The sequence below is a fragment of the Pristiophorus japonicus genome, chromosome 1 (assembly GCF_044704955.1).
Source record: "Pristiophorus japonicus isolate sPriJap1 chromosome 1, sPriJap1.hap1, whole genome shotgun sequence".
Lineage (NCBI taxonomy): Eukaryota > Metazoa > Chordata > Chondrichthyes > Pristiophoridae > Pristiophorus > Pristiophorus japonicus.
The window spans coordinates 55,078,200-55,102,316 of NC_091977.1; the positions used below are offsets into that span (position 1 = coordinate 55,078,200).

Sequence of the window (24,117 nt, forward strand, 5' to 3'; positions counted from 1 at the left end):
TTTTCAAAATTCTCATCCTTGTTTCTCCATGGCCTCGCCCCTCCGTATCTCTGTAATCTCCTTTAACATTGCATCCCCCCCCCCCCCCCCCCCCCCAAGATGTCTGGGCTCCTCAAATTCTGCCCACTTGAGCATCCCTGATTATAATTGCTCAACCATCGGTGGCTGTGCCTTCAGCTGCCTAGCCTAAAGCTTTGGACCTCTCTACCTCTCTTTCCTCCTTTAAGGCGCTGCTTAAAACCTACCTCAAGCTGTTGGTCATCTGCCGTAATTTCTTGTGTGTCTCGGTGTCAAATTTGTGTCTTCTAACACTCCTATGAAACGCCTTGAGATGTTTTAGTGCGTTATAGGCTTTATATAAATAAAAGTTGCTATCGCTAAGGTGAAGTTGTGACCACCGTTCCCTCTAACCCGTGTGGCCGCGCAGCTCTCTGCCAGTCCCGCACAGCCCGGAGCTGACTTTCCAATGTTTAGTTTTGCACATGCACGAAACTGAGTGGGCCGCACAGCTGCCTTAAAGGGGCCGCGCACCCAAAAACAATTAGGGGTAACATTGGTTGTGTCCCTTTTTAAAGCTCAAAGATTGTAGAGTTTAATTGTTTGATCAGGAAACGTTTGAGATTGGAATGTGTTTTTCATTTTCAGCCTGCAGCTCAGTATTTTGAGATTTTGTTCTTAAGTCTCTACGTCAGAAGCCAAAGGAAATATTTGTTTATTGAGATTATTTTTGCAGTCACACTTCAAAAAAAAAATAGAATTCTGAAGATAATTCGGAGTGAAGAAGTGCAAGCGTTATGGGAGAGACTTTGACAGGTTTGGATTTCAGTTCAGTCAATGTTGAGATGCAGCTTAAAATCCTATTGTGCACCCAATAAACTTTGGAACATCGGAATTGCTAGATGAAAAAAAGAGCATTGTTCATCTAGTTCAATCGATCTCTATCAAATCAGTCTACAATAGACCCAGACATGAGGTGAAGAAAACACCAGTGGTGGGAACCATAGTCACCTGTTACTCCCAAGCGCGCTCAACTCGCCACAGGTCATCTCAAGTTGCTCATCCCAAATTATTTTTGGAATGAAATCTATCTGATTTACATTTGAATGAGTCAGCACTTTCTGCTTCCACCGTCGCCCTAGGGCAATGGTTGTCAAACCTGTTTGAGACGGATTAGTAATCATCGAGCCGCCCCCCCTCCACCTAATACAGTACTATATAATACTCATGATATGAAAGTGCTGCATGTAAAGAGTGTTTTAATAATGCATTTAAGAAAACAAGTGTTTACTTAGATAGCAGTGAGATGAATGTGCCTGCTTCTCACTGCACTCCGTCTATCCTTGGTATGATGTTTTTGCAAATATGAATAGTGCACTTCGAAGTGTTTTCTGTGGCAGTGTTCGAGTGTTGCATTTCTCAAGGTCTCTAGTTTACGCCTCTCTTGTGCCTTACACTTTCAGCTGTTGAAGTGAAGACTCCAAAACCCAGAGGAAGGCGGCCCAGGGTAGTGGTGGTACCTCTACCCTCGGGCGAGGAAAGGTTAGTGTGCAGTTAATCCACAGACTATTCACCATTTTAAGACTTTTGAGGTTCATGGAGCCTTAGCATTTCAGTGTTTGAATCATTCAATACAATCCTAATTGAATTAATACCACAGTCTAACTAAAAAAACTGGGTGAGGGCATTCTCTGCTTTTATTTTTGGAGAAATTATAACATTATTATTATAATCAGTGAACTGCATTCAAAAAAATATTTGCAAATATATAGCTCCTTTCATGATCTCGGGACATCCCAATGAAATATGTCTGAAGTGTAATCACTGTCAGAATTTAGAAAACGTGGCAGCCAATTTGTGCATAGCATGATCCCATAACAGCAATGTGATCAGTGTTTAACTGAAATTGGTTGGGAGCAGATATAAAAGGCGGGAGAATCTGCTGAGAGGAGTGGATAGAGTGTGAGAATCGCTGAGGAGAACGGATATAAAGAGTGGGAGAATCTGCTGAGAGGAGTGGATATAAAGAGTGGGAGAATTGCTGAGCAGAGTGGGATATAAAGAGCGGGAAAACCTGCTGAGGGGAGCGAGTATTCCAGAAGCACAGCAAAAGCAAGGAGTGACATCACAGGACTGTAGGTAGGTGATTGGTTGGTGAGTACTACAGACTTTTTTAGTCTTTAAGCTAGCTAAGAAACTAAATTGCAATAACTATAAATTGCTCTAACTTTACTTTATTAAATTAATAACTAAACTAGATAAACCAATTAAGTAATACAGGCAACTCTTGATTATCCGCACACGGATGCAACGGGAAACCGTTGTAACGGCATTTAAAATTCCGTGTGTGTGATGTCATTTTGAAACTCTGATGTTCCTTTCGAATGTTGCCTGTTGAGCCTTGCTTTTAAGCGCTCTGCCTTGCCTCGGCTTCCACTGCTGCTCGCACACAGGTCCACTGTCTCTGTCGAGCCTGCACTTGCTGCGCTGCTTTTATGCGCTCTTGCCTTGCCTCAGCTCCCGCTGCTGCTTGCACACAGGTCCACTGCCTCTCACAATTCATTAAAATGCCACGAACAGTTACAGGAAGTAATCAACAAGCCTAATGGTGTTTAGATCTAGAGGACTAGAATTCAAGGATTAGAAGATACGCTACAGCTATTGGTTAAAGCACACCTGCAGTACTGTAAGCATTAACTGTAATGTCAACTCGCTCGAATGGAGAAATCGTTTACCTGCCATAGCCCAATCCCTGAGGGACCCGGATAATTGAGAGTTGCCTGTAAAACTAAAATAATTGATAAAAATAATGAATTAACTAGTCAAATAAATAAAGAAGTTTAGATAGATAGGTCAGATGGCATGCCATAACTGCAGCATGTGGGAGTTTATGGAGACCAGCGAGATCACAAGCAACCACATCTGCAGTACGTGCATGCAGCTCGAGGAACTTCAGCTCATAGTTGTTGAGCTGGATACGACGTGCAGACATTGCGCGGCATCAGGGAAGGGGAGAGTTACCTGGACACTTTGTTCCAGGAGGCAGTCACACTCCTTAGGTTAAGTAGTACTTTAGAGTTCATCAATGGTCAGGGACAGGAGGGTGAGTGTGAGACAGGTATGCAGACCCAGGATGTAGTGATGGAGGAGCCTCAGCCCTTGACCTTGTCCAACAGGCATGAAGTACTTGCTGTCTGTATGGATGAGGAAAAGGACTGCAGGGAGGATGGGCAAACTGACCGTGGAACAGGAGGCCATTCAAGAGGGGAGTAAAAAGGAATGTGGTACTGGTATGCGACAGGATAGTCAGTGGGATAGATTCTGTTCTCTGCAGCCGTGACAGGGAGTTCCGGAGATTGTGTTGCCTGCCTGGTGCCAAGGTTAAGGATTTCTCCTCGTGGCTGGAGAAGAGCTTGGAGTGGGATGGGGAGGATCCAGTTGTCGTGGTCCACGTAGGAACCAATGACATAGGTAGAACCAGGAATGAGACTCTGCTGAGGGAGTTTGACGAGCTAGGATCCAAATTAAAAAGCAGAACCTCCAAAGGTAATCTCTGGATTGTTACCTGAGCCATGTGCAAATTGGTATAGGGACAACCCGATTAGAGGTTTAAATGCATGGCTCAGAGTGGTGTGGGAGGAAGGGGTTTCAGTTCATGGGGCACTGACACCAGTACTGGGGAAAGAAGGAGCTGTTCTGTTGGAACAAGCTCCACTTAAACAGGGCTGGGGCCAGTGTCCTGGTGAACCGAATAACTAGGGTAATCGACTGGGCTTTAAACTAATGAAGGGGGAATGGGCGGTTTCTGGAAAGCGTAAATTTAAAAGCAGCAAGAGAAATGTCAAGGCTCTAGAGCAGAGTAGGGTTTGGGATAAAAATAAGCAGAGTGGGTCAGGAAGGGACAGAGAAAGTAATAAAGGTAATTAGGCATAGTGACTAAGGTGGCATCAGGGAAGAATAGAAATAAGTCAAAGCTAAAGGCACTATATCTGCGTGAAGCATTCACAACAAAATAGATGAATTAATAATGCAGATAGAAATGAATAGGTTTCATCTAATAGCCATTACGGAGTTGTGGTTGCAAAGTGGTAAAGGATGGGAACTAAATATTCCAGGAGACTTAACTTTTAGAAGAGATAGGCAAAATAGAAAAGGAGGGGTTAGCCCTGACAGTGCAGCACTGGAGTGCCAGCCTAGATTTTTGTGCTCAAGTCTCTGGAGTAGGACTTGAAGCTGAGGTAGATTGGGAAACTACATTAAAAGGTATGACGGTAGACAAGCAATGGCTAGCATTTAAAGAATTAATACATAATTTACAACAAACAAACATTCCTTTAAGGCACAAAAACACCACAGGAAAAGTGGTCCAACTGTGGCTAACGAGAAGTTAAAGATAGCATTAAATCAAAGGAACAAGCTTATAATGTTGCCAAAAAAGAGCAGTAAGCCTGAGGATTGGGAGGATTTTAGAAGTCAGCAAAGGAGGACCAAGAAATTGATAAAGAAAGGGGAAATAGAATATGAGGGCAAACTAGCGAGAGACATAAAAAGACTCAAAGCTTCTATGGGAATGTAGAAATGAAAAGATTGGTGAAAGTAAATGTGGGTCCCCTACAGGCTGAAACAGGAGAAATTATAATGGGGAATAAAGAATAGCAGAGAAATTAAACAGATACTTTGTGTCTGTCTTCGGAAATAGTGGAGAACCAAGGGTCTAGCGAGAATGAGGAACTGAAAGAAATTAGTATTAGCAAAAAAAATAGTATTGGTGAAAATTAATGGGACTGAAAGCCGATAAATCCCCTGGACCTGATGGCCTACATCCTAGGGCTTTGAAAAAGGTGGCTATAGAAATAGTGGATACATTGGTTGTCATCTTCTAAAATTCCACAGATTGGAAGGTAGTAAATGTAACTGCACTATTTAAGAAAGGAGGGAGAAAATGGGGAACTACAGACCAGTTAGCCTGACATCAGTAGCCAACGCATACCTGGACCAGTTCGTGCTGGAAGTTGTAGAGGTATGCTGCTCCAGCTCTTATACTTCCCGACCTGAGGAGGTGTTCTCTCTCAATAATAATCTATTAAAGACATGGTAACAGGACACTTGGAATATAATAGATTGGGCAAAGTCGACACGGATTTATGAAAGGGAAATATGTTTACAAATCTGTTGAGTTTTTTGAGGTTGTAACTAACAGAAATAGATTAGGGAGAACCAGTGGATGTGTATGGATTTTCAGAAGGCATTTGATAAGGTGCCACACAGAGGTTATTAAACAAAATTAGGGCTCATGGGATTGGGGGTAATATACTAGCATGGATTGAGGATTGATTAATGGATAGAAAACAGAGTAGGCATAAACTGGTCATTTTCAGGTTGGCAGGCTGTAACTAGTGGAGTACCGCAAGGATTGGCGCTTGGGCCTCAGCTATTCACATATATCAATGATTTAGCTGAGGGGACCAAATGTAATGTGTCCAAGTTTGCTGATGATTCAAAGCTAGGTGGGAATGTAAGTTGTGAGGAGGATACAAAGAGGCTTCAAGGGTATATAGACAGGCTAAGTGAGTGGGCAAGAACATGGCAAATGGAATATAATGTGGAGAAATGTGAAGTTATCCAATTTAGTAGGAAAAATAGAAAAGCAGAGTATTTTTTAAATGGTGAAAGATTGGGAAATGTTGGTGTTCAAAGGGACTTGGGTGTCCTTCTACACGAATCACTGAAAGTTAACATGCAGGTACAGCAAGCAATTAAGAAAGCAAATGGTATGTTGGCTTTTATTACAAGAGGATTTGAGTATAAGATTAAAGAGTCCACACCTGGAATATTGTGTACATTTTGGTCTCCTTACCTAAGGAAGGATATACTTGCCATAGAGGGAGTGCAACGAAGGTTCACCAGACTGATTCCTGGGATGGAGGGGATTAGAAAATAGAAACATAGAAACATAGAAAATAGGTGCAGGAGTAGGCCATTCGGCCCTTCTAGCCTGCACCGCCATTCAATGAGTTCATGGCTGCACATGCAACTTCAGTACCCCATTCCTGCTTTCTCACCATACCCCTTGATTCCCCTAGTAGTAAGGACTTCATCTAACTCCTTTTTGAATATATTTAGTGAATTGGCCTCAACAACTTTCTGTGGTAGAGAATTCCACAGGTTCACCACTCTCTGGGTGAAGAAATTCCTCCTCATCTCGGTCCTAAATGGCTTCCCCCTTATCCTTAGACTGTGTCCCCTGGTTCTGGACTTCCCCAACATTGGGAACATTCTTCCTGCATCCAACCTGTCTAACCCCGTCAGAATTTTAAATGTTTCTATAAGGTCCCCTCTCATTCTTCTGAACTCCAGTGAATACAAGCCCAGTTGATCCAGTCTTTCTTGATAGGTCAGTCCCGCCATCCCGGGAATCAGTCTGGTGAACCTTCGCTGCACTCCCTCAATAGCAAGAATGTCCTTCCTCAAGTTAGGAGACCAAAACTGTACACAATATTCCAGGTGTGGCCTCACCAAGGCCCTGTACAATTGTAGCAACACCTCCCTGCCCTTGTACTCAAATCCCCTCGCTATGAAGGCCAACATGCCATTTGCTTTCTTAACCGCCTGCTGTACCTGCATGCCAACCTTCAATGACTGATGTACCATGACACCCAGGTCTCTTTGCACCCCTTTTCCTAATCTGTCACCATTCAGATAATAGTCTGTCTCTCTGTTTTTACCACCAAAGTGGATAACCTCACATTTATCCACATTATACTTCATCTGCCATGCATTTGCCCACTCACCTAACCTATCCAAGTCGCTCTGCAGCCTCATAGAATCCTCCTTGCAGCTCACACTGCCACCCAACTTAGTGTCATCCGCAAATTTGGAGATACTACATTTAATCCCCTCATCTAAATCATTAATGTACAGTGTAAACAGCTGGGGCCCCAGCACAGAACCTTGCGGTACCCCACTAGTCACTGCCTGCCATTCTGAAAAGTCCCCATTTACTCCTACTCTTTGCTTCCTGTCTGACAACCAGTTCTCAATCCATGTCAGCACACTACCCCCAATCCCATGTGCTTTAACTTTGCATATTAATCTCTTGTGTGGGACCTTGTCGAAAGCCTTCTGAAAGTCCAAATACGCCACATCAACTGGTTTTCCCTTGTCCACTCTACTGGAAACATCCTCAAAAAATTCCAGAAGATTTGTCAAGCATGATTTCCCTTTCACAAATCCATGCTGACTTGGACCTATCATATTACCTCTTTCCAAATGCACTGCTATGACATCCTTAATAATTGATTCCATCATTTTATCCACTACCGATGTCAGGCTGACCGGTCTGTAATTCCCTGTTTTCTCTCCCTCCTTTTTTAAAAAGTGGGGTTACATTGGCTACCCTCCACTCCATAGGAACTGATCCAGAGTCAATGGAATGTTGGAAAATGACTGTCAATGCATCCACTATTTCCAAGGCCACCTCCTTAAGTACTCTGGGATGCAGTCCATCAGGCCCTGGGGATTTATCGGCCTTCAATCCCATCAATTTCCCCAACACAATTTCCCGACTAATAAGGATTTCCCTCAGTTCCTCCTCCTTACTAGACCCTCCGACCCCTTTTATATCCAATGAGGAGAGATTGAATAGACTAGGCTTATATTCTCTAGAGTTTAGAAGAATGAGAGGTGATCTCATTGAAACATACTAAATTCTTACAGGGTAGATGCAGGGAGGATGTTTCCCTTGGTTGGGGAGTCTAGAACCAGAGGTCACAGTCTCCAAATAAGGGTCGACTATTTAGGACTGAGATGAGAAATGTCTTCACTCGGAGGGTTGTGAATCTTTGGAATTCTCTACCCCAGAGAGCTGTGGAAGCTTAGACGGTGAACAAATTCAAGACAGAGATCGATAGATTTTTGGATATTAAGGGAATTGATGGATACGGGGATATTGCAGACAAGTGGAGTTGAGGTAGAAGATCAGGTATGATCTCATTGGTGGAGCAGGCTTGAGGGACCAAATGGCCTACTTCTGCTCTTACTTCTTATGTTCCTACGTTCTTAATCATAATATTGTCCCTTTTGCCAACAAGTATATTAATAAATAAAATAGTCTTTATTTATTTAGTGATTGTTGAGGGTTAAAAATTGGCCAAGTCTCCCCTGCAGAATAGTGCCATGGCACTTGCGAGGTCATATGGAGCTTTAGTTTAACGACTCATTTGAAAGAGGTACTAAAGAAAATTTTAGTTCTACATTAGAGGAATTAGTTGCATCAGGGCCTATCGATTCCTTAGTTGGGAAGGATTCTGTGAATGTTGTTTTTGAGAACAAACATTAGGAACATAGGGCCCAAGTTTCCACATGATTCGCGCCTGATTTTTAGGAGCAACTGGTGGAGAACGGACTATTTTAGAAATTGCAATTCTCCACTTTTTTTTCTGCAGTTCTAGTCAGGTAGAACAGTTCTAGTTTAGAACAGAATTTTTTCTTCAAAAGGGGGCGTGTCCGGCCACTGACGCCTGATTTGAAAGTTTCCACAGTGAAAATGTACTCCAAACTAAAGTAGAATGGAGCCAGTGAAGATTTTTGTAGAACTGAAAAAACATGTTCTGCACATTAAAAAATCAGGCGCAGGTTACAAATTAGGCGTCCAGAACGAGGTGGGGAGAGGGGAGGGGAGGGGAACTCATTAAATTCGACAATAAATCCTTATTTATACTTCTACAAATATTATACAAATAAATCCAACCTGAATAAACATTTATAAGCCACGAAAAGATTAAATAAACCATCTTCCTACCTGTGTGAAAGTGCTTCAGCCAGGGAGAATTCTGCAGCCGTTCGTGCCGCTGAGCGGGAGGGGGAGAGAGCGAGAGAGAGGGAGAGAGGGAGGGAGAGCAGAGGGGGGGGGGGGGAGAGCGGGGGGGTGGGGAAGGGAGGGGGGGAGAGCGGGGGGGGGGGTGGGGGAGGGAGGGGGGGAGAGCGGGGGGGGGGGTGGGGGCGGGCGGGGGGGGGAGAGGGAGGGAGAGCGGGGGGGGGGAGGGAGGGAGAGCGGGGGGGGGGAGCGTCGGGTCGGGGAACAGGAGCGCGGGTCTCTGGTCGGTGCGGGGGGGGGGGAGCGGGTGTCGGGTCGTCGGAGGGGGGGGGGAGCGGGTGTCGGGTCTGGTCAGGCGGGGAGCAGGAGCTGGGCGTGGGAGGAGCCCCAGTGAGGCCATTGGGCCAGGGCTAGGGGCTGCGTGCTTCGGGCCCCTCCCACACAGTTCGGCGCCTGGAGCTACTGCACTTGCGTGCCGACTGTAGCACGCCTGTGCAGAGGTCCCGGCACTGTTTTCAGCGCCGGGACCTGGCTCCGCCCCTCCCCCACAGCTCGTGCTGACTGCGCCAAGGGCCAGAGGACCTGTAAGTCGGTGCAGACTACCGAAGATTTTTTTAGGCGCCGTTTTAGGCGCGAAAAACGGGCGCCCAGCTCGGAGGGGCACCCGTTTTTTTTCTTGTGGAAACTTGGGCCCATAGAAACAGGAGATGATCAATACTGTCCCTTGAGCTGTTCTGACATTTAATAAGATTAAGGTTGATCTGTATCTCAACAGCATTTATCCGCCTATGCTCCATATCTCTCTACACTTGCCTAACTAATATTATCGATCACAGTCTTGAAAATTTCGCTTGACCCAGCATCCACAACCTTTTTGGAGGAGAAAATGACATAATTGTACTATCTCTCTTTCTTTGTGAAGAAGTGCATCCTGATTTCCCTGCTAAATGGCCTAGCTCGCATTTTGCGATTCGGCCCCCATATTAAATGGTATGGGGAAAGGGGGAGGAATTGGGATTAAAGTGGGTAGCTCTGATCAAATGGCTGTCTTCTCTCCTGAAACTTTTAAGTTCCACTGGTGCTCGTTTCAAAGTTTGTTTATAACATGCCTGATGTTTTGTATGTACTGCCAGTGAGAGTGATGGTATGAACAAAGCTGAGGAAAAGAAGGCAGCTCCAGAAGAAAAGCGGAAGAAGCAACAAGAGCAGAAGAAAGTGAAGGAGGAAGAAGAGAAGAAAGAGGAGAAAAAGATCGACAAACCAAAAAAAGAAGTGATTAAAAAGGAAGGAAAGAAGGACCTGGCAGAACCCAAGCGAAGGAGGAATACCAAGACCAAGTCAACTTCAGAGTCTGAAGAGGAGGAGCCAGAGGATGAAGTATGTACTGTCCAATATATAAAAGTATGGAGAGTGGATTCGAGTTTCATTTTGCTTAAGAACCTGATTTATGTTTGTTCATCTCCCTCAGGTTAAACTAATGAGGGAGACTGAGAGTTGATGACTGTATATCTTGTTTATGGTCTGGTAGGAGCAGACTTGAAAATTAAATCGCCTTTACAGAAGCCCAGTAGCCTGATTTAACAATATTCCGTTCTACATTCCTGGCGAGTAAAATATTGGATTTGGAATGGATTGATGACATACATTTTGAAAGTTGCTTCCTTTTCAAATCGTCATTTGTGAATGGTGGATAGGTTAATGCAAGTTGTTAACACTTGTACAAACTGGTAGGACAGATGATTTTCATGGTGGGTGTGGGGTCCTTTTATTTCTAGCAATGAGAGAAACTTCAAAACTAGCTCGAAATCTCTTCCCCAAGATACAAAAATGTGGCCGTTGGTTTTCCAGTGTGGTGCTAGGATATCTGTTCCTGTTGTATACAAATACAGTTAGTTATAAACTACTACTTTTTTGAGGGACTACCAAATACATGTGGATAAAGTTCCATATTCTACGGTTGTTCTAGGATGGTCTGTTGATGTAGTTCTTGATGTCCCATTTATTGTCCCAGTAAGCAATTGTCTTCAGCTTACTCCCTCTCTTTATCGCCCCCCCCCCCCCCCCCCGTCTCAAGTTCTCAGTCTGAAAAGGAAGCAAGGATAATTTTAATCACTCAGTTGTCCACAAGCTATAATTCTAGAATCAGGATCTGCTATCACTGCTGGACACATTATCTTTCTGGATTGTGCAATTGTTCAGTTTGGTCATTGAGCAGGAGACATTGCAGCTTTCCGTGAGATAATGGCATCCTATAATCTCTCTTGTACTTTCAGACTAGCACCTCCATGCAAAGCTAATAGGACAGCTTGTGCCAAGAAGTTTTTAACTCATAAACTGTTGCTATCAAAGAACAGGTCGCCATGCATTCCTCTGATACACCTTTATCTTGTATTTTCATCTTTTCTCATCTGCAATATTTTTTGTTGACCATCTCCATTAAAAGGAAGAGAAAATCAAGAAAAGTAAGTGGGATGCTGCTAATAGACGAAATCTAATGAAAGGTAAAAATGAGAAGGAACAAGAGGAAAAGCTGCGCAAAGCAGAGGAGAACAAAAAAGATGAGCAGTAAGTACCAGTTTCTGTTGATACATTTTTGTGCATTGATCAAGATGACCTGTTGATTATTGAAATACTTTGCATCGAATGTCAGCACGGAGTGCCCTAATGACTGGTTATAGCTGGCCCAGGTTTATTTTGTGATTAATCTTGAGGATTGGGTTTCTGTGGAACCAGAGGTTTGTAGCACAGAAGGAAGCTATTTGTCCATTGTGTCTGTGCCAGTTATCCAAAACTAATCCCACTGCCCTGTTCTCTCCCATAGCCCTCTACCTTCCTCTACTTCAAATATTTATCCAATTTTCCCCTTAAATCTTGCAATGATCTCTGGCTGAACTGCTCCCTGTGACACAATTCCATGTTCCATTGACCTTAGCTACAAGTTAATCAGGGAGGCCCCAATTATTTAGGCTAGCAATTTCCTTCCATTCTCTTTTGATGACGTTTATCACTTATCAAAGCTTGGGGAACCAAAGCTTATAGGGTACATGCAGCTTACTAGTATTTGTAGGGTATCTGATGCTTATTGCGCTACTTATACCGTGCCACTTGGGACTTTGGCTGTTCGGAGCCAAATAGGAAGAATTCCAATTCTCAATGACTAATCCGACCTGGATGATAGATCAATGAGTTAGGCTGATTACAGTTATCAGCAGTACACTGGAGCAATGTTCCATCTTATTTTTTTTCGTGCCGCACGGCCCCTTCAAAATACCACACATGCTCGTTTTTTTTATTGAAAAGCTAGCTGCATGGGACCCCTGGCTGCGCAGCTTACAGGGAACATTGACCTGGAGTATGGTATCAGATTATCAAAATCTGTCAGAGGATTTGTTTAAATATCCCATTGTCAAGCGTGTCAGCTGAAACCAACTTAGCCTCACCCCCAAAGAGACCTTGCTTACCTCCTGTTAGATTTTTGAGTCGTTTTTTACCTTCATATTCTAAATTTATTTTGACACTCATTTCTTCAACTGTGGGCAATTTCCAACTCCCCATACCTTTTTAAGAATGTTCATCTTAGCCTCGAGTTCTTGGTAAGTTTTTGGCAACATCCAGGATTATGAAAAGTCTTGCTTAATTCCTTACATGCTACTGGACTTTTATCCTAGCTATCTCACATTACTACCCAATGAAGATGGGTACCAAGTTCTTGATAAGAGCATGTGATCTCCTATCTACTTTCTAGCTAATGCTGTCCAGCAGATCTTGTCCCAAGCCTGAGACTTTCCTTTGATATCTGCCTTTTGCACGGATATACACAGCATAGCTTTTGACATGCAGCTTATCTTGATGCCCAGATCCAATGGCGTGTGCCTTATTTGTCACTAGTTGCTTAATCCAGCTTCTCATGCAAGGAACTTTAGCAATGAGATGTCTGCAGTGAGGCTGATTTCCCTCTTCATGGTGTTGAGCGGCAGATCGATATTGCCTGGTCCTCCCTGGCTTCCTCATTTAGCCCAAATCCACCTCTCGGACTGATCCTGGATCTGGTACTTGAGACGGAAGGGAAAAAAATGGGATGAGGTCCTACAAGATGAATTTCGGGAGCTAGGAGCTAAATTTAAAAAGTAGACCTCAAAAGTAGTAATCTCAGGATTGCTACCAGGGCCACATGCTAGTCAGAGTAGGAATCGCAGGATAGCTCAGATGCATACTTGAGGAGTGGTGCAGAAGGGAGGGATTCAAAATTCCTGGGGCATTGGAACCAGTTCTGGGGGAGGTGGGACCAGTACAATCCGGATGGTCTGCACCTGGGCAGGACTGGAACCAATGTCCTAGGGGGAGTGTTTGCTAGTACTGTTGGGGAGGAGTTAAACTAATATGGCAGGGGGGGGGTGGGAACCTATGCAGGGAGACAAAGGGAAGTAGAATGGGGACAGAAGCAAAAGATAGAAAGAAGAAAAGTAAAAGTGGAGGACAGAGAAACCCAAGGCAAAATGCAAAAAGGGGCACGTTACAGCAAAATTCTAAAGGGGCAAAGTGTGTTTAAAAAGACAAGCCTGAAGGCTCAGTGCCTCGATGCGAGGAGTATTCGTAATAAGGTGGATGAATTAACTGTGCAGATAGCTGTAAACGGATATGATATAATTGGCATCACGGAGACATGGCTCCAGGATGACCAAGGCTTGGGAACTCAACATCCAGGAGTATTCAACATTTAGGAAGGATAGACAGAAAGGAAAAGGAGCTGGGGTGGCGTTGCTGGTTAAAGAGGAAATTAATGCAATAGTAAGGAAGGACATTAGCTTGGATGATGTGGAATCGGTATGGGTGGAGCTACGGAATATCATGGGGCAGAAAACGCCTGTGGGAGTTGTATACAGACCACCAAACAGTAGTAGAGAGGTTGGGGACAGCATCAAATAAGAAATTAGGGATGCATGCAATAAAGGTACAGCAGTTATCATGGGTGACTTTAATCTACATATTGATTGGGCTAACCATACTGGTAGCAATGCGGTGGAGGATGATTTCTTGGAGTGTATTAGGGATGGTTTTCTAGACCAATATGTCGAGGAACCAACTAGAGGGCTGGCCATCCTAGACTGTGTGATGTGTAAAAAGAAAGGACTAATTAACAATCTTGTGCGAGGCCTCTTGGGGAAGAGTGACCATAATATGGTAGAATTCTTTATTAAGATGGAGAGTGATGCACTTAATTCAGAGACTAGGGTCAAGAACTTAAGGAAAGGTAACTTCGATGGTATGAGACGTGAATTGGCGAGAATAGACTGGCGAGTGATACTTAAAGGGTTGAGAGTGGATAAGCAATGGCAAACATTTAAAGATTACATGGATGAACTTCAACATTTGCACATCCCTGTCTGGAGTAAAAATAAAACGGGGAAGGTGGCTCAACCATGGCTAACAAGGGAAATTAAGGATAGTGTTAAGTCCAAGTAAGAGGCATATAAATTGGCCAAAAAAAGCAGCAAACCTGAGGACTGGGAGAAGTTTATAATTCAGCAGAGGAAGACAAAGAGTTTAATTAGGAGGGGGAAAATAGAATATGAGAGGAAGCTTGCTGGGAACATAAAAACTGACTGCAAAAGCTTCTATAGATATGTGAAGAGAAAATGATTAGTGAAGACAAATGTAGGTACCTTGCAGTCAAATTCAGGTGAATTTATAATGGGGAACAAAGAAATGGCGGACCAGTTAAACAAATACTTTGGTTCTGTCTTCACGAAGGAAGACACAAATAACCTTCCGGAAATACTAGGGGACCGAGGGTCTACTGAGAAGGAGGAACTGAAAGAAATCCTTATTGGGTGGGAAATTGTGTGAGGGAAATTGATGGGATTGAAGGCCGATAAATCCCCGGGGCCTGATAGTCTGCATCCCAGAGTACTTAAGGAAGTGGCCCGAGAAATAGTGGATGCATTGGTGGTCATTTTCCAACAGTCTTATCGACTCTGGATCAGTTCCTATGGAATGGAGGGTAGCTAATGTAACACCACTTTTTAAGAAAGGAGGAAGAGAAAAAAACAGGTAATTATAGATGGGTTAGCCTGACATCAGTAGTGGGGAAAATGTTGGAATTAATTGTCAAAGATGAAATAGCAGCGCATTTGGAAAGCAGTGACGCGATCGGTCCAAGTCAGCATGGATTTACAAAAGGGAAATCATGCTTGACAAATCTTCTAGAATTTTTTGAGGCTGTAACTAGTAGAGTGGACAAGGGAGAAGCAGGGAGAACAAGGGATTAGTGGGAAAGCGGGTTGTGTGGAGGACACAGGCTGCAAAGAGATTTAGATAGGTTAAGCGAATGGGCTAAGGTTTGGCAGGTGGAATACAATGTCGGAAAATGTGAGGTCATCCACCTTGGGGGAAAAAAAACAGTAAAATGGAATATTATTTGAATGGGGAGAAATTACAACATGCTGCGGTGCAGAGTGAACTGGGGGTCCTTGTGCATGAATCCCAAAAAGTTAGTTTACGGGTGCAGCAGGTAATCAGGAAGGTGAATGGAATGTTGGCCTTCATTGCGAGAGGGATGGAGTACAAAAGCAGGGAGGTCCTGCTGCAACTGTACAGGGTATTGGTGAGGCCGCACCTGGAGTACTGCGTGCAGTTTTGGTCACCTTACTTAAGGAAGGATATACTAGCTTTGTAGGGGGTACAGAGATGATTCACTAGGCTGATTCTGGAGATGAGGGGGTTACCTTATGATAGATTGAGTAGACTGGGTCTTTTACTTGTTGGAGTTCAGAAGGATGAGGGGTGATCTTATAGAAACATTTAAAATAATGAAAGGGATAGACAAGATAGAGGCAGAGAGGTTGTTTCCACTGGTCGGGGAGACTAGAACTAGGGGGCACAGCCTCAAAATACGAGGGAGCCAATTTAAAACTGAGTTGAGAAGGAATTTCTTCTCCCAGAGAGTTGTGAATCTGTAGAATTCTCTGCCCAAGGAAGCAGTTGAGGCTAGCTCATTGAATGTATTCAGATCTCACAGATTTTTAACCAATAAGGGAATTGAGGGTTATGGGGAGCGGGCGGGTAAGTGGAGCTGAGTCCACGGCCAGATCAGCCATGATCTTGTTGAATGGCAGAGCAGGCTCGAGGGGCATTCTTATGTTCTTATGTTCTGGTGTATTTGGACATTCAAAAGGCTTTTGACAAGGTCCCACATAAGAGATTGGTGTGCAAAATTAAAGCACATGGTATTGGGGGAAAATGTACTAACATGGATAGAGAACTGGTTGGCAGACAGGAAGCAGAGAGTCGGGATAAACTGGTCCTTTTCAGAACAGCAGGCAGTGTCTAGTGGGGTGCCGCAGGGCTCAGTGCTGGGATCCCAGCTATTTACCATATACATTAATGATTTCGATGAAGGGATTGAGTGTAATATTTCCAAGTTTGTAGATGACACTAAGCTGGGTGGCGGTGTGAGCTGTGAGGAGGATGCTAAGAGGCTGCATGGTGACTTGGGATAGGTTAGGTGAGTGGGCAAACGCATGGTAGATGCAGTATAATGTGGATAAATGTGAGGTTATCCACTTTGGTGGCAAAAACACGAAGGCAGAATACTATCTGAATGGTGGCAGATTAGGAAAAGGTGAGGTGCAATGAGACCTGGGTATCATGGTACATCAGTCATTGAAAGTTGGCATGTAGGTACAGCAGGCGGTGAAGGCGGCAAATGGTATGTTGGCCTTCATAGCTAGGAGATTTGAGTATAGGAGCAGTGAGGTCTTACTGCAGTTGTACAGGGCCTTAGTGAGGCCTCACCTGGAATATTGTGTTCAGTTTTGGTCTCCTAATCTGAGGAAGGACGTTCTTGCTATTGAGAGAGTGCAGCGAAGGTTTACCAGACTGATTCCAGGGATAGCAGGACTGACATATGAGGAGAGACTGGATTGACTGGGACTGTATTCACTGGAGTTTAGAAGGATGAGAGGGAATCTCATAGAAACATATAAAATTCTGGCGGGACTGGACATGTTAGATGCAGGAAGAATGTTCCCGATGTTGGGGAAGTCCAGAACCAGGGGACACAGTCTAAGGATAAGGGGTAAGCTATTTAGGACTGAGATGAGGAGAAACTTCTTCACTCAGAGAGTTGTTAACCTGTGGAATTCCCTGCCACAGAGAGTTGTTGATGCCAGTTCATTGGATATATTCAAGAGGGAGTTAGATATGGCCATTATGGCTAAAGGGATCAAGGGATATGGAGAGAAAGCAGGAAAGGGGTACTGAGGTGAATGATCAGCCATGATCTTATTGAATGGTGGTGCAGGCCCGAAGGGTGAATGGCCTACTCCTGCACCTATTTTCTATGTTTCTATGTTTCTATGTTTCCATTGCATGCCTAGAAGGTTCTGCACTTTGGCGCAGAGCTTGTTTCTCTCGAACCAAGTGTGAGCGATTGCTATAGTTCATCTGTTAAATTCAGATTTTTCCTTGTGTCTAGACAAACTAAAGAGGAGAAAGAAGGAAAGAAAGAAGAAAAACTCAACTTCAAGAAAATAGAGAAAAAGAGAGGTATGGATCTGTTTAGATTCATTGCAGTATTATCAGAAAGGCGGGCTGGATTTTATTTCATAAAATGACTTTCTTCACCTTTTGTTCACAGAAATGTCAATGGAATTGAGACTTCAAAAATTGCACAGTGAAATCAAATTATCACTGAAGATCGACAAGCCCGTGAGTACTCACTAAATCGTTTGGATACAGAATCCGGTCCATTCCTAGCTTGGTGTGATCTATGATGATGAGAGCAATCTGTAATTTCCATTTCTGAATAATAGATGGTCACATTTTACAATGGTGTCAGGTAAATATTTAGTAATTGTTCTGTAGTTTACCAGGATTTTCATCTTTTATCTTTTTTAAAAAATTGAGCAAGGAACACATGACTTGTCATGAAACCTAGTAGAAATACATTTTTTAAATTAAATCTCTGCATGTGGCCATCACCCATCCCTATTTGCTCTGAGAAGGTGGTGAGTAGTGGTTTGATACAACTGAGTAGCTTGCTTGGCCACTTCAGAGGGCAGTTCAGTGTCCACTATGTTGGTGTGGGACATATAAGCCAGACTGGGTAAGGATGGCACATTTCCTTACCTAAAGGATATTAGAAATAAACATTTTTGTTTACGCTTGACACTTCACAGTTCTCAGAAGTCATCCTGTGACTTTTAAATATTTGTACAAAAAAAAGCCAGCTAGGTGCACTTTTGTGATGTGGCCAATGGAACTGGGTCAAGACTGCCCAAACTCATTTTATATAGGACTTCTGTAACCAGCGGAGACCATAAACATCAGTCTGACATGCATTCAAGCCCAGAATATATAGCTGAAAGGCCAGTGTCTAAACTATTGCAGCATTCAGTCCGACTAAGATTTCCACATCTTGACATAGCTCCTTTCCAGTGAATGACCTCTACAGCTGGGTATATATTGGTTCCTGGCTACACTATTTCCAGGGGTGCATTAAAGAAAAGATTTGCATTTACATAAGCACCTTTTGTGACCTCAGCACGTCCCAAGTGCTTTACAGCCAATTAAGTAATTTTGAACTTTAATTACTTGCACTGTAGATGGCTTGTTTCAGGCTAACATTCAGGACTTGTGAATGTTTAATTTGCTCAAAGCAGACACTTCAGTGGCTGTGGCAAAAGCTCCAGGTCAAGCAGCAAATCGAGCATCGTTTGCAGGAACAGTCTACAACCAACTTAAAATTATCTGAGCCACATTTCACATTGCCTCAGAAGGTAGAGGGAACATTACCACCTCCTACTCATTTTTTTCCTAGATCTCACTGGAGCACAGGATACTAGAACAAAAATGACCAATATTTCAGGATAAGCAGTCTCCCAGGCATCGGTCACAGCTGATGCCACAGCATCACTAAATGCTTGGTACCTGCCAATAAAGGCAGAGGTAGAAACTGATCTTGTCTTGTTCTCCAGAGCCATATGTGTCAAAGTATCTGGAGAAGTTCTCACAAGGACACTCTTCAGAACTTCTCAAAAGAAAAAGAAGTCTTTGACCTCATTGAGAGAACAATATAGGATGTAAACCAGTCTGGCTGGATCAGTACATCCAATCCAGTCTCTGGTCACTGCATTGTCAGAGGTCACATAGAAACATAGAAAATAGGTGCAGGAGTAGGCCATTCGGCCCTTTAAGCCTGCACCACCATTCAATAAGATCATGGCTGATCCTTCACCTCAGTTCCCCTTTCTCTCCATACCCCTTGATCCCTTTAGCCGTAAGGGCCATATCTAACTCCCTCTTGAATGCATCCAATGAACTGGCATCAACAACTCTCTGTGGTAGGGAATTGCACAGGTTAAAACCACTCTCTGAGTGAAGAAGTTTCTCCTCATCTCAGTCCTAAATGGTTTACCCCTTATCCTCAGACTGTGTCCTCTGGTTCTGGACTTCCCCAACATCGGAAACATTCTTCCTGCATCTACCCTGTCTAGTCCCATTAGAATTTTATATATTTATGAGATCCCCTCTCATCCTTCTAAACTCCAGTGAATACAGGCCCAGTCGATCCAGTCTCTCCTCATGTCACTCCTGCCATCCCGGGAATCAGGCTGGTGAACCTTTGCTGCACTCCCTCAATAGCAAAAACGTCCTTCCTCAGATTAGGAGACCAAAACTGAACACAATATTCCAGGTGAAGCCTCACCAAGGCCCTGTACAACTACAGTAAGACCTCCCTGCTCCTATACTCAAATCCCCTAGCTATGAAGGCCAACATACCACTTGCCGCCTTCACCGCCTGCTGTACCTGCATGCCAACTTTCAATGACTGATGTACCATGACACCCAGGTCTCGTTGCACCTCCCCTTTTCCTAATCTGCCATTCAGATAATATTCTGCCTTCATGTTTTTGCCCCCAAAGTGGATAACCTCACATTTATTCACATTATACTGCATCTGTCATGCATTTGCCCACTCACCTAACCTGTCCAAGTCACCCTGCATTATTTAGCCAGTACTAATACTAAGTTGGTGAAAATGAAACACTTCCAGTTTGGTGCTAGTCTTAATTGTGTTAGACGAGTTGTTCCTATAAAATGTCTGATATTGTGAATGAGGGAGAGAAGCTGAAGGTTTTGTATCTTGTATCCAAGGTCCATGTCTTTTGATTGTTACCTGCACAGCCTCAGTTGAGCTGCTTACACTGGCATCTGGAAGTTTGATATAAACCACATGTATTCTTGGTGCTTTGCAATAATCGATGCCCCAGCATCAACAAAAACTTGCATTTATGTAGTCTTCAACAAAAGAAATGTCCTATAGCGCTTTAAAGGAGAGAAAAAAATAAACAGGAATAGATAAAGGAATGGATGCGGAAATGATTGTGGAGAGATTAGGAGGGGTGTCCAAAGGTTATTTGGAAAGATGGGGTTTGAAAAGATTTTAAGGATGGAAAGAGAAAAGTGGATGGGTTTTGTGGAGGAGTTCCAGAGCAATGTGTGTTTTCTTTTCCCCCAGTACTCCTGTAGAGAATGCACAGTTAGTGACTCATCTAGTATTATGTCTGCTGCACAGTTGATTAGGGTTATTAATGTGAAGGATAGATGCAATTTAGAAAGTAAACATTTAATTGTACATAAAACATGTATAGTATAAATCATGTTGGGTTCACTAATAAATCCCATTAATTCTAACACAAACATCAATTCTTCTTGACACAAAAACAGCACTAAGACTTTGACCTCCACCGGTAATGAGAATTCAAATTATGGCAATGTGGCCAATTGAGGTTGCAGTGTTGCATGTTCTGCATCTAAGTATAAAGTACCTTTTTATTTTGCTGCAGTTCCTTGCTATTTCACTTTGTGCAGTTTTATAAATATGTCACGATACAGGTATTAGCAACTGGGTGCTTGCATTAATGTTGTAAACCAACTGGCAGTCATACTGCAGATGGCACAACACCACATTGTCACTGAGATGTGCCACTATTGTGCTGCCGTGAAAGTTAAGATTCATCCAATTACAATGTGGCTCCAGTCCTACAAATTGAACATAACTGATCGGTTTAAACTTGGAATCATTGGGTTGAACACCAACGGCAAATATAACTTTAAAAAAAAATGTTGCATTTAGGAATTCAGTGTTCTTGTAATAACGGCAGATGCAAAACTGATGTACCTTCCCATATAACTTCTGTTCCTTTAGGATGTGAAGAAATGTATTGAGACCTTGGATGAACTCAGTGCCCTCCAGGTTACTCCACAGCATCTGCAGAAACACAGCGAATTGATTGCAATACTGAAGAAGGTTAGATCCCTTTAGAATTTTTCTCACTGTTGCTCTGCCCCTCTCCTTCCATTCCCTCCCCTTCTGAAAGTGCTGTGAAGCTGGACATTGAACGTTGGTGGACTAGTTGACCATGGAATCCTTACCTGGCATCTGCTTGTGCACTTTTCAGTAGTGATCACTAGAAGGAATTCTGGCCATCACTTTAGATTTCTTTTCCCCCCCTTTGAATCCATAATTTGCGACAGAATTAGAGAGTATTTAGAAATGGGTGGATTGATTTGTTAAAGGCAAGTCATGTTTGGCAAATTTAATGTTTTTTGAATGTGATTAATTGTATAGATAGAGTGAATGCCGTAGATACATATATCTTTCAAAAGGCATTCGATAAGGTGCCTCACACTTGTGTTACAAAAATGTGGGTGTATGGTACAAGAGGAAATGTAGGAGCATGGATGAAATGCTGGTTGACGAGGAGCAGAGAGTTAAGATATAAGACTGAGGCTTAGATTAGGGAAGGGTTGAAAGTGGTGTACCTCACGTGGCAGTTCTGGGTCCACTTTGGTGAAGACTGTAAATGACCAGGAAGTATACGGCGAGCGTGAAGCCTAGATTCTGAAGTGTTTTGATGGGTAAGCGGGGAGACTCTTTTGAGGAGAGTCTGTGTCAAAGCGTTTAAAATGGTCGCCAAGAGTGAGGTGAGAGGCTATTTACGCAGTGAATTGTTAGAGCATGGAATGCTTTGCCACAGGGTTAGTTTAGGCAGAGACCATTGCACCTTTCAAGAGAAAATTGGATTAACATTTGAAGCAGAAAAAGATGCAGGGTTACGGGGAGAGAGCAGGGCAGTGGGGTGCGTGTTGAATTGCTATAGAAGAGAGCTGGCACAGGCACGATGAGCAAAATGGCTTCCTTCTCCTTTGTGGTTCCAACCCACCAAGACTTTGCAGAATTAGACCACTTGTCCCTGCTCCTGTTGCTATTACAGTAGAGATCAGCACAGACCAGTGATTGAACCTGGGTCCTTCCTGGCCTGTGTGGCTTTGTTCTGCATAAGTTTAAAAAAAAAATGAATGTTCAATGTTATTTTCTTGGCATTTCCCAGCAAATGTGTTTTGGAAAGAATGTGTGTATTATGTTTAACTACCCCCAGAGCAGGCAGCCTTTTCTATTTATGCTGCAAAGGCCTCAGTAGAAAGATTTTAAGATATTGGGTAATAGCTGTAATCGGGACAGATGTTTCCCATAGGCCACTTCATTTTTCAGTAACTACTGCAACAGCTGGTGATGAACGCTGCATTTTATTTTCTGCACAAGGGGCAGAGTTTCAGGCAACGCTATTTTGAGGGGGTTACAACGACTGGAAATGTATGAAGTTTCACACCTGGTAGATAGGCAGAGTATTGATTTGCCATTACAGAAACTCTTGAAATGGTGCTGGAGCTGTGAATGATGTGTTACAGGTGTAGAGGATGAGTTGTACAATGAGGAAGTTATACTCATTCAATGCATTGATGTACATGGTTTTGGACAGTTTTGACTTTGCTCTGCAGCCTTCCAGATGGAAGTATTCAGCTGCTGGGCAGATTGTAGAACAGTGCTGTAGATAAAGTGCAGCAGGGTATGGGTTGATTTTACAGAAATTATATTGGGATATTTTACATAGTTTTAATTGTGACAAAGACATGAGAATTGAGACTATTCTCGCCCTCACAACTGAAGCAAAGGCTCCTGTTAATCACTTTGCCGTGTAGTTTCTTGGGCCATAGGATTTATTTTCTGAAACAGTGAGCGTATTCTGTGTAACCACAAGTCTAACAGGGCTGTTCTACATTCATCTCGGATCAACTAATGGGATCATGTTTTCATTTGGTTTCTCTCGTTATAGATGCGAAACTACAAAGCCAGTCAAGATATCATGTTTAAGTCAGATATGATTTACAACAAATTCAAATCCATGTTCTTGGTTGGCGAAGGTGATTCTGTGATTGCGCAAGTACTGAATAAGTCTCTTGCTGACCAGCGGCAGCATGAGGAAGCTGTCAAGGCACGAGAGCAAGAGAAGAAAAGTGATCAATTGGAAACCAACAAGAAAGCTGAAAACACAGAGGAACAAGTGACTGGTAAAGTTCATCCTTCCTCCAGCCCTCACTAGTTCTGAATTAATTGAACCTACTGGGTTAAGTTCAGTTCTCTACTCCTAAAAGCGGTGAAGGAGAATTAGTTTGTTAGTCTCCTGTACCTAGTAACACACGATGCAATCCATTTCTTCCACTGCTGTCTGTTCAGAGCAAGATATTTGACTCTGATCGGAGTATCCTTTTGCCTTAAGATCCAGCAGATTGTGGTTCGCCACAGTTGATGGCTATATTTGTAAGTCTGTTAGAGTTGTCATGCCTCTGGGTTCTTTCTGTAACAAAGGCATTTTTACATGGACAAGTCATTCGCCTGACTCTCACACCCTATCAGGAGAACTGGTGGACTGGCCTTTAATCTGGTTCCTACCTTTCAACCTGTCTGGCTTGAGTGGCCCAAACAGGAGTTATATTCCCAGCAGCGCAGCTCTACGGAGCATAGGAACATGGCAGCCTGTCAATGGGCAGTCCCCGAGGAAGAGCCTCCAAGGATTCTGGCTGACATTTAAGAGCAGCAGGTTTTTTTTCCACCATCGCTGTGTACACATATGACGTGTAATTATCGCACTGGTTCATATGGGGGGGGGGGAAAAGAAGGAGACTATTGGCAGGAGGACGGAAAACTTTTATCTCAAAACACTGCATATTTCGAGCCTTCATAGTCCATTCCAAAACTCAATGTTAGAAATATTATCACCTGTTTAAAAACCAGCAGTAGGGGTTCTTCCAGTGGCTTGGCTACTATATGCACTGCTCCAGTAAAGAGCTGAGTTATGCAGATCCAGAACCTTGCAGCTTGATCAGTGTGCTGATCTGAACTGTTAAAAGTGCTACAGCTGGACCTGTGGCGGTCTTTGGGTTCTTGTCCCTGGTCAGTA

General features: G+C 43.3%; 1 protein-coding gene across 2 annotated transcripts in view; it reads left to right on the top strand.

Annotated features, from left to right (window-relative positions):
- LOC139263916 (PC4 and SFRS1-interacting protein-like) overlaps positions 1-24,117 on the top strand; it is a 53,828-nt gene that overhangs the window by 18,224 nt on the left and 11,487 nt on the right. For both annotated transcript variants that reach the window (XM_070880010.1, XM_070880002.1), the window contains exons 7-13: positions 1,461-1,539; positions 9,946-10,189; positions 11,256-11,377; positions 17,289-17,359; positions 17,451-17,521; positions 21,024-21,125; positions 22,993-23,227. In XM_070880010.1, coding sequence (XP_070736111.1) covers positions 1,461-1,539; positions 9,946-10,189; positions 11,256-11,377; positions 17,289-17,359; positions 17,451-17,521; positions 21,024-21,125; positions 22,993-23,227 — 924 coding nt within the window. The remainder of the gene's footprint in view (positions 1-1,460; positions 1,540-9,945; positions 10,190-11,255; positions 11,378-17,288; positions 17,360-17,450; positions 17,522-21,023; positions 21,126-22,992; positions 23,228-24,117) is intronic.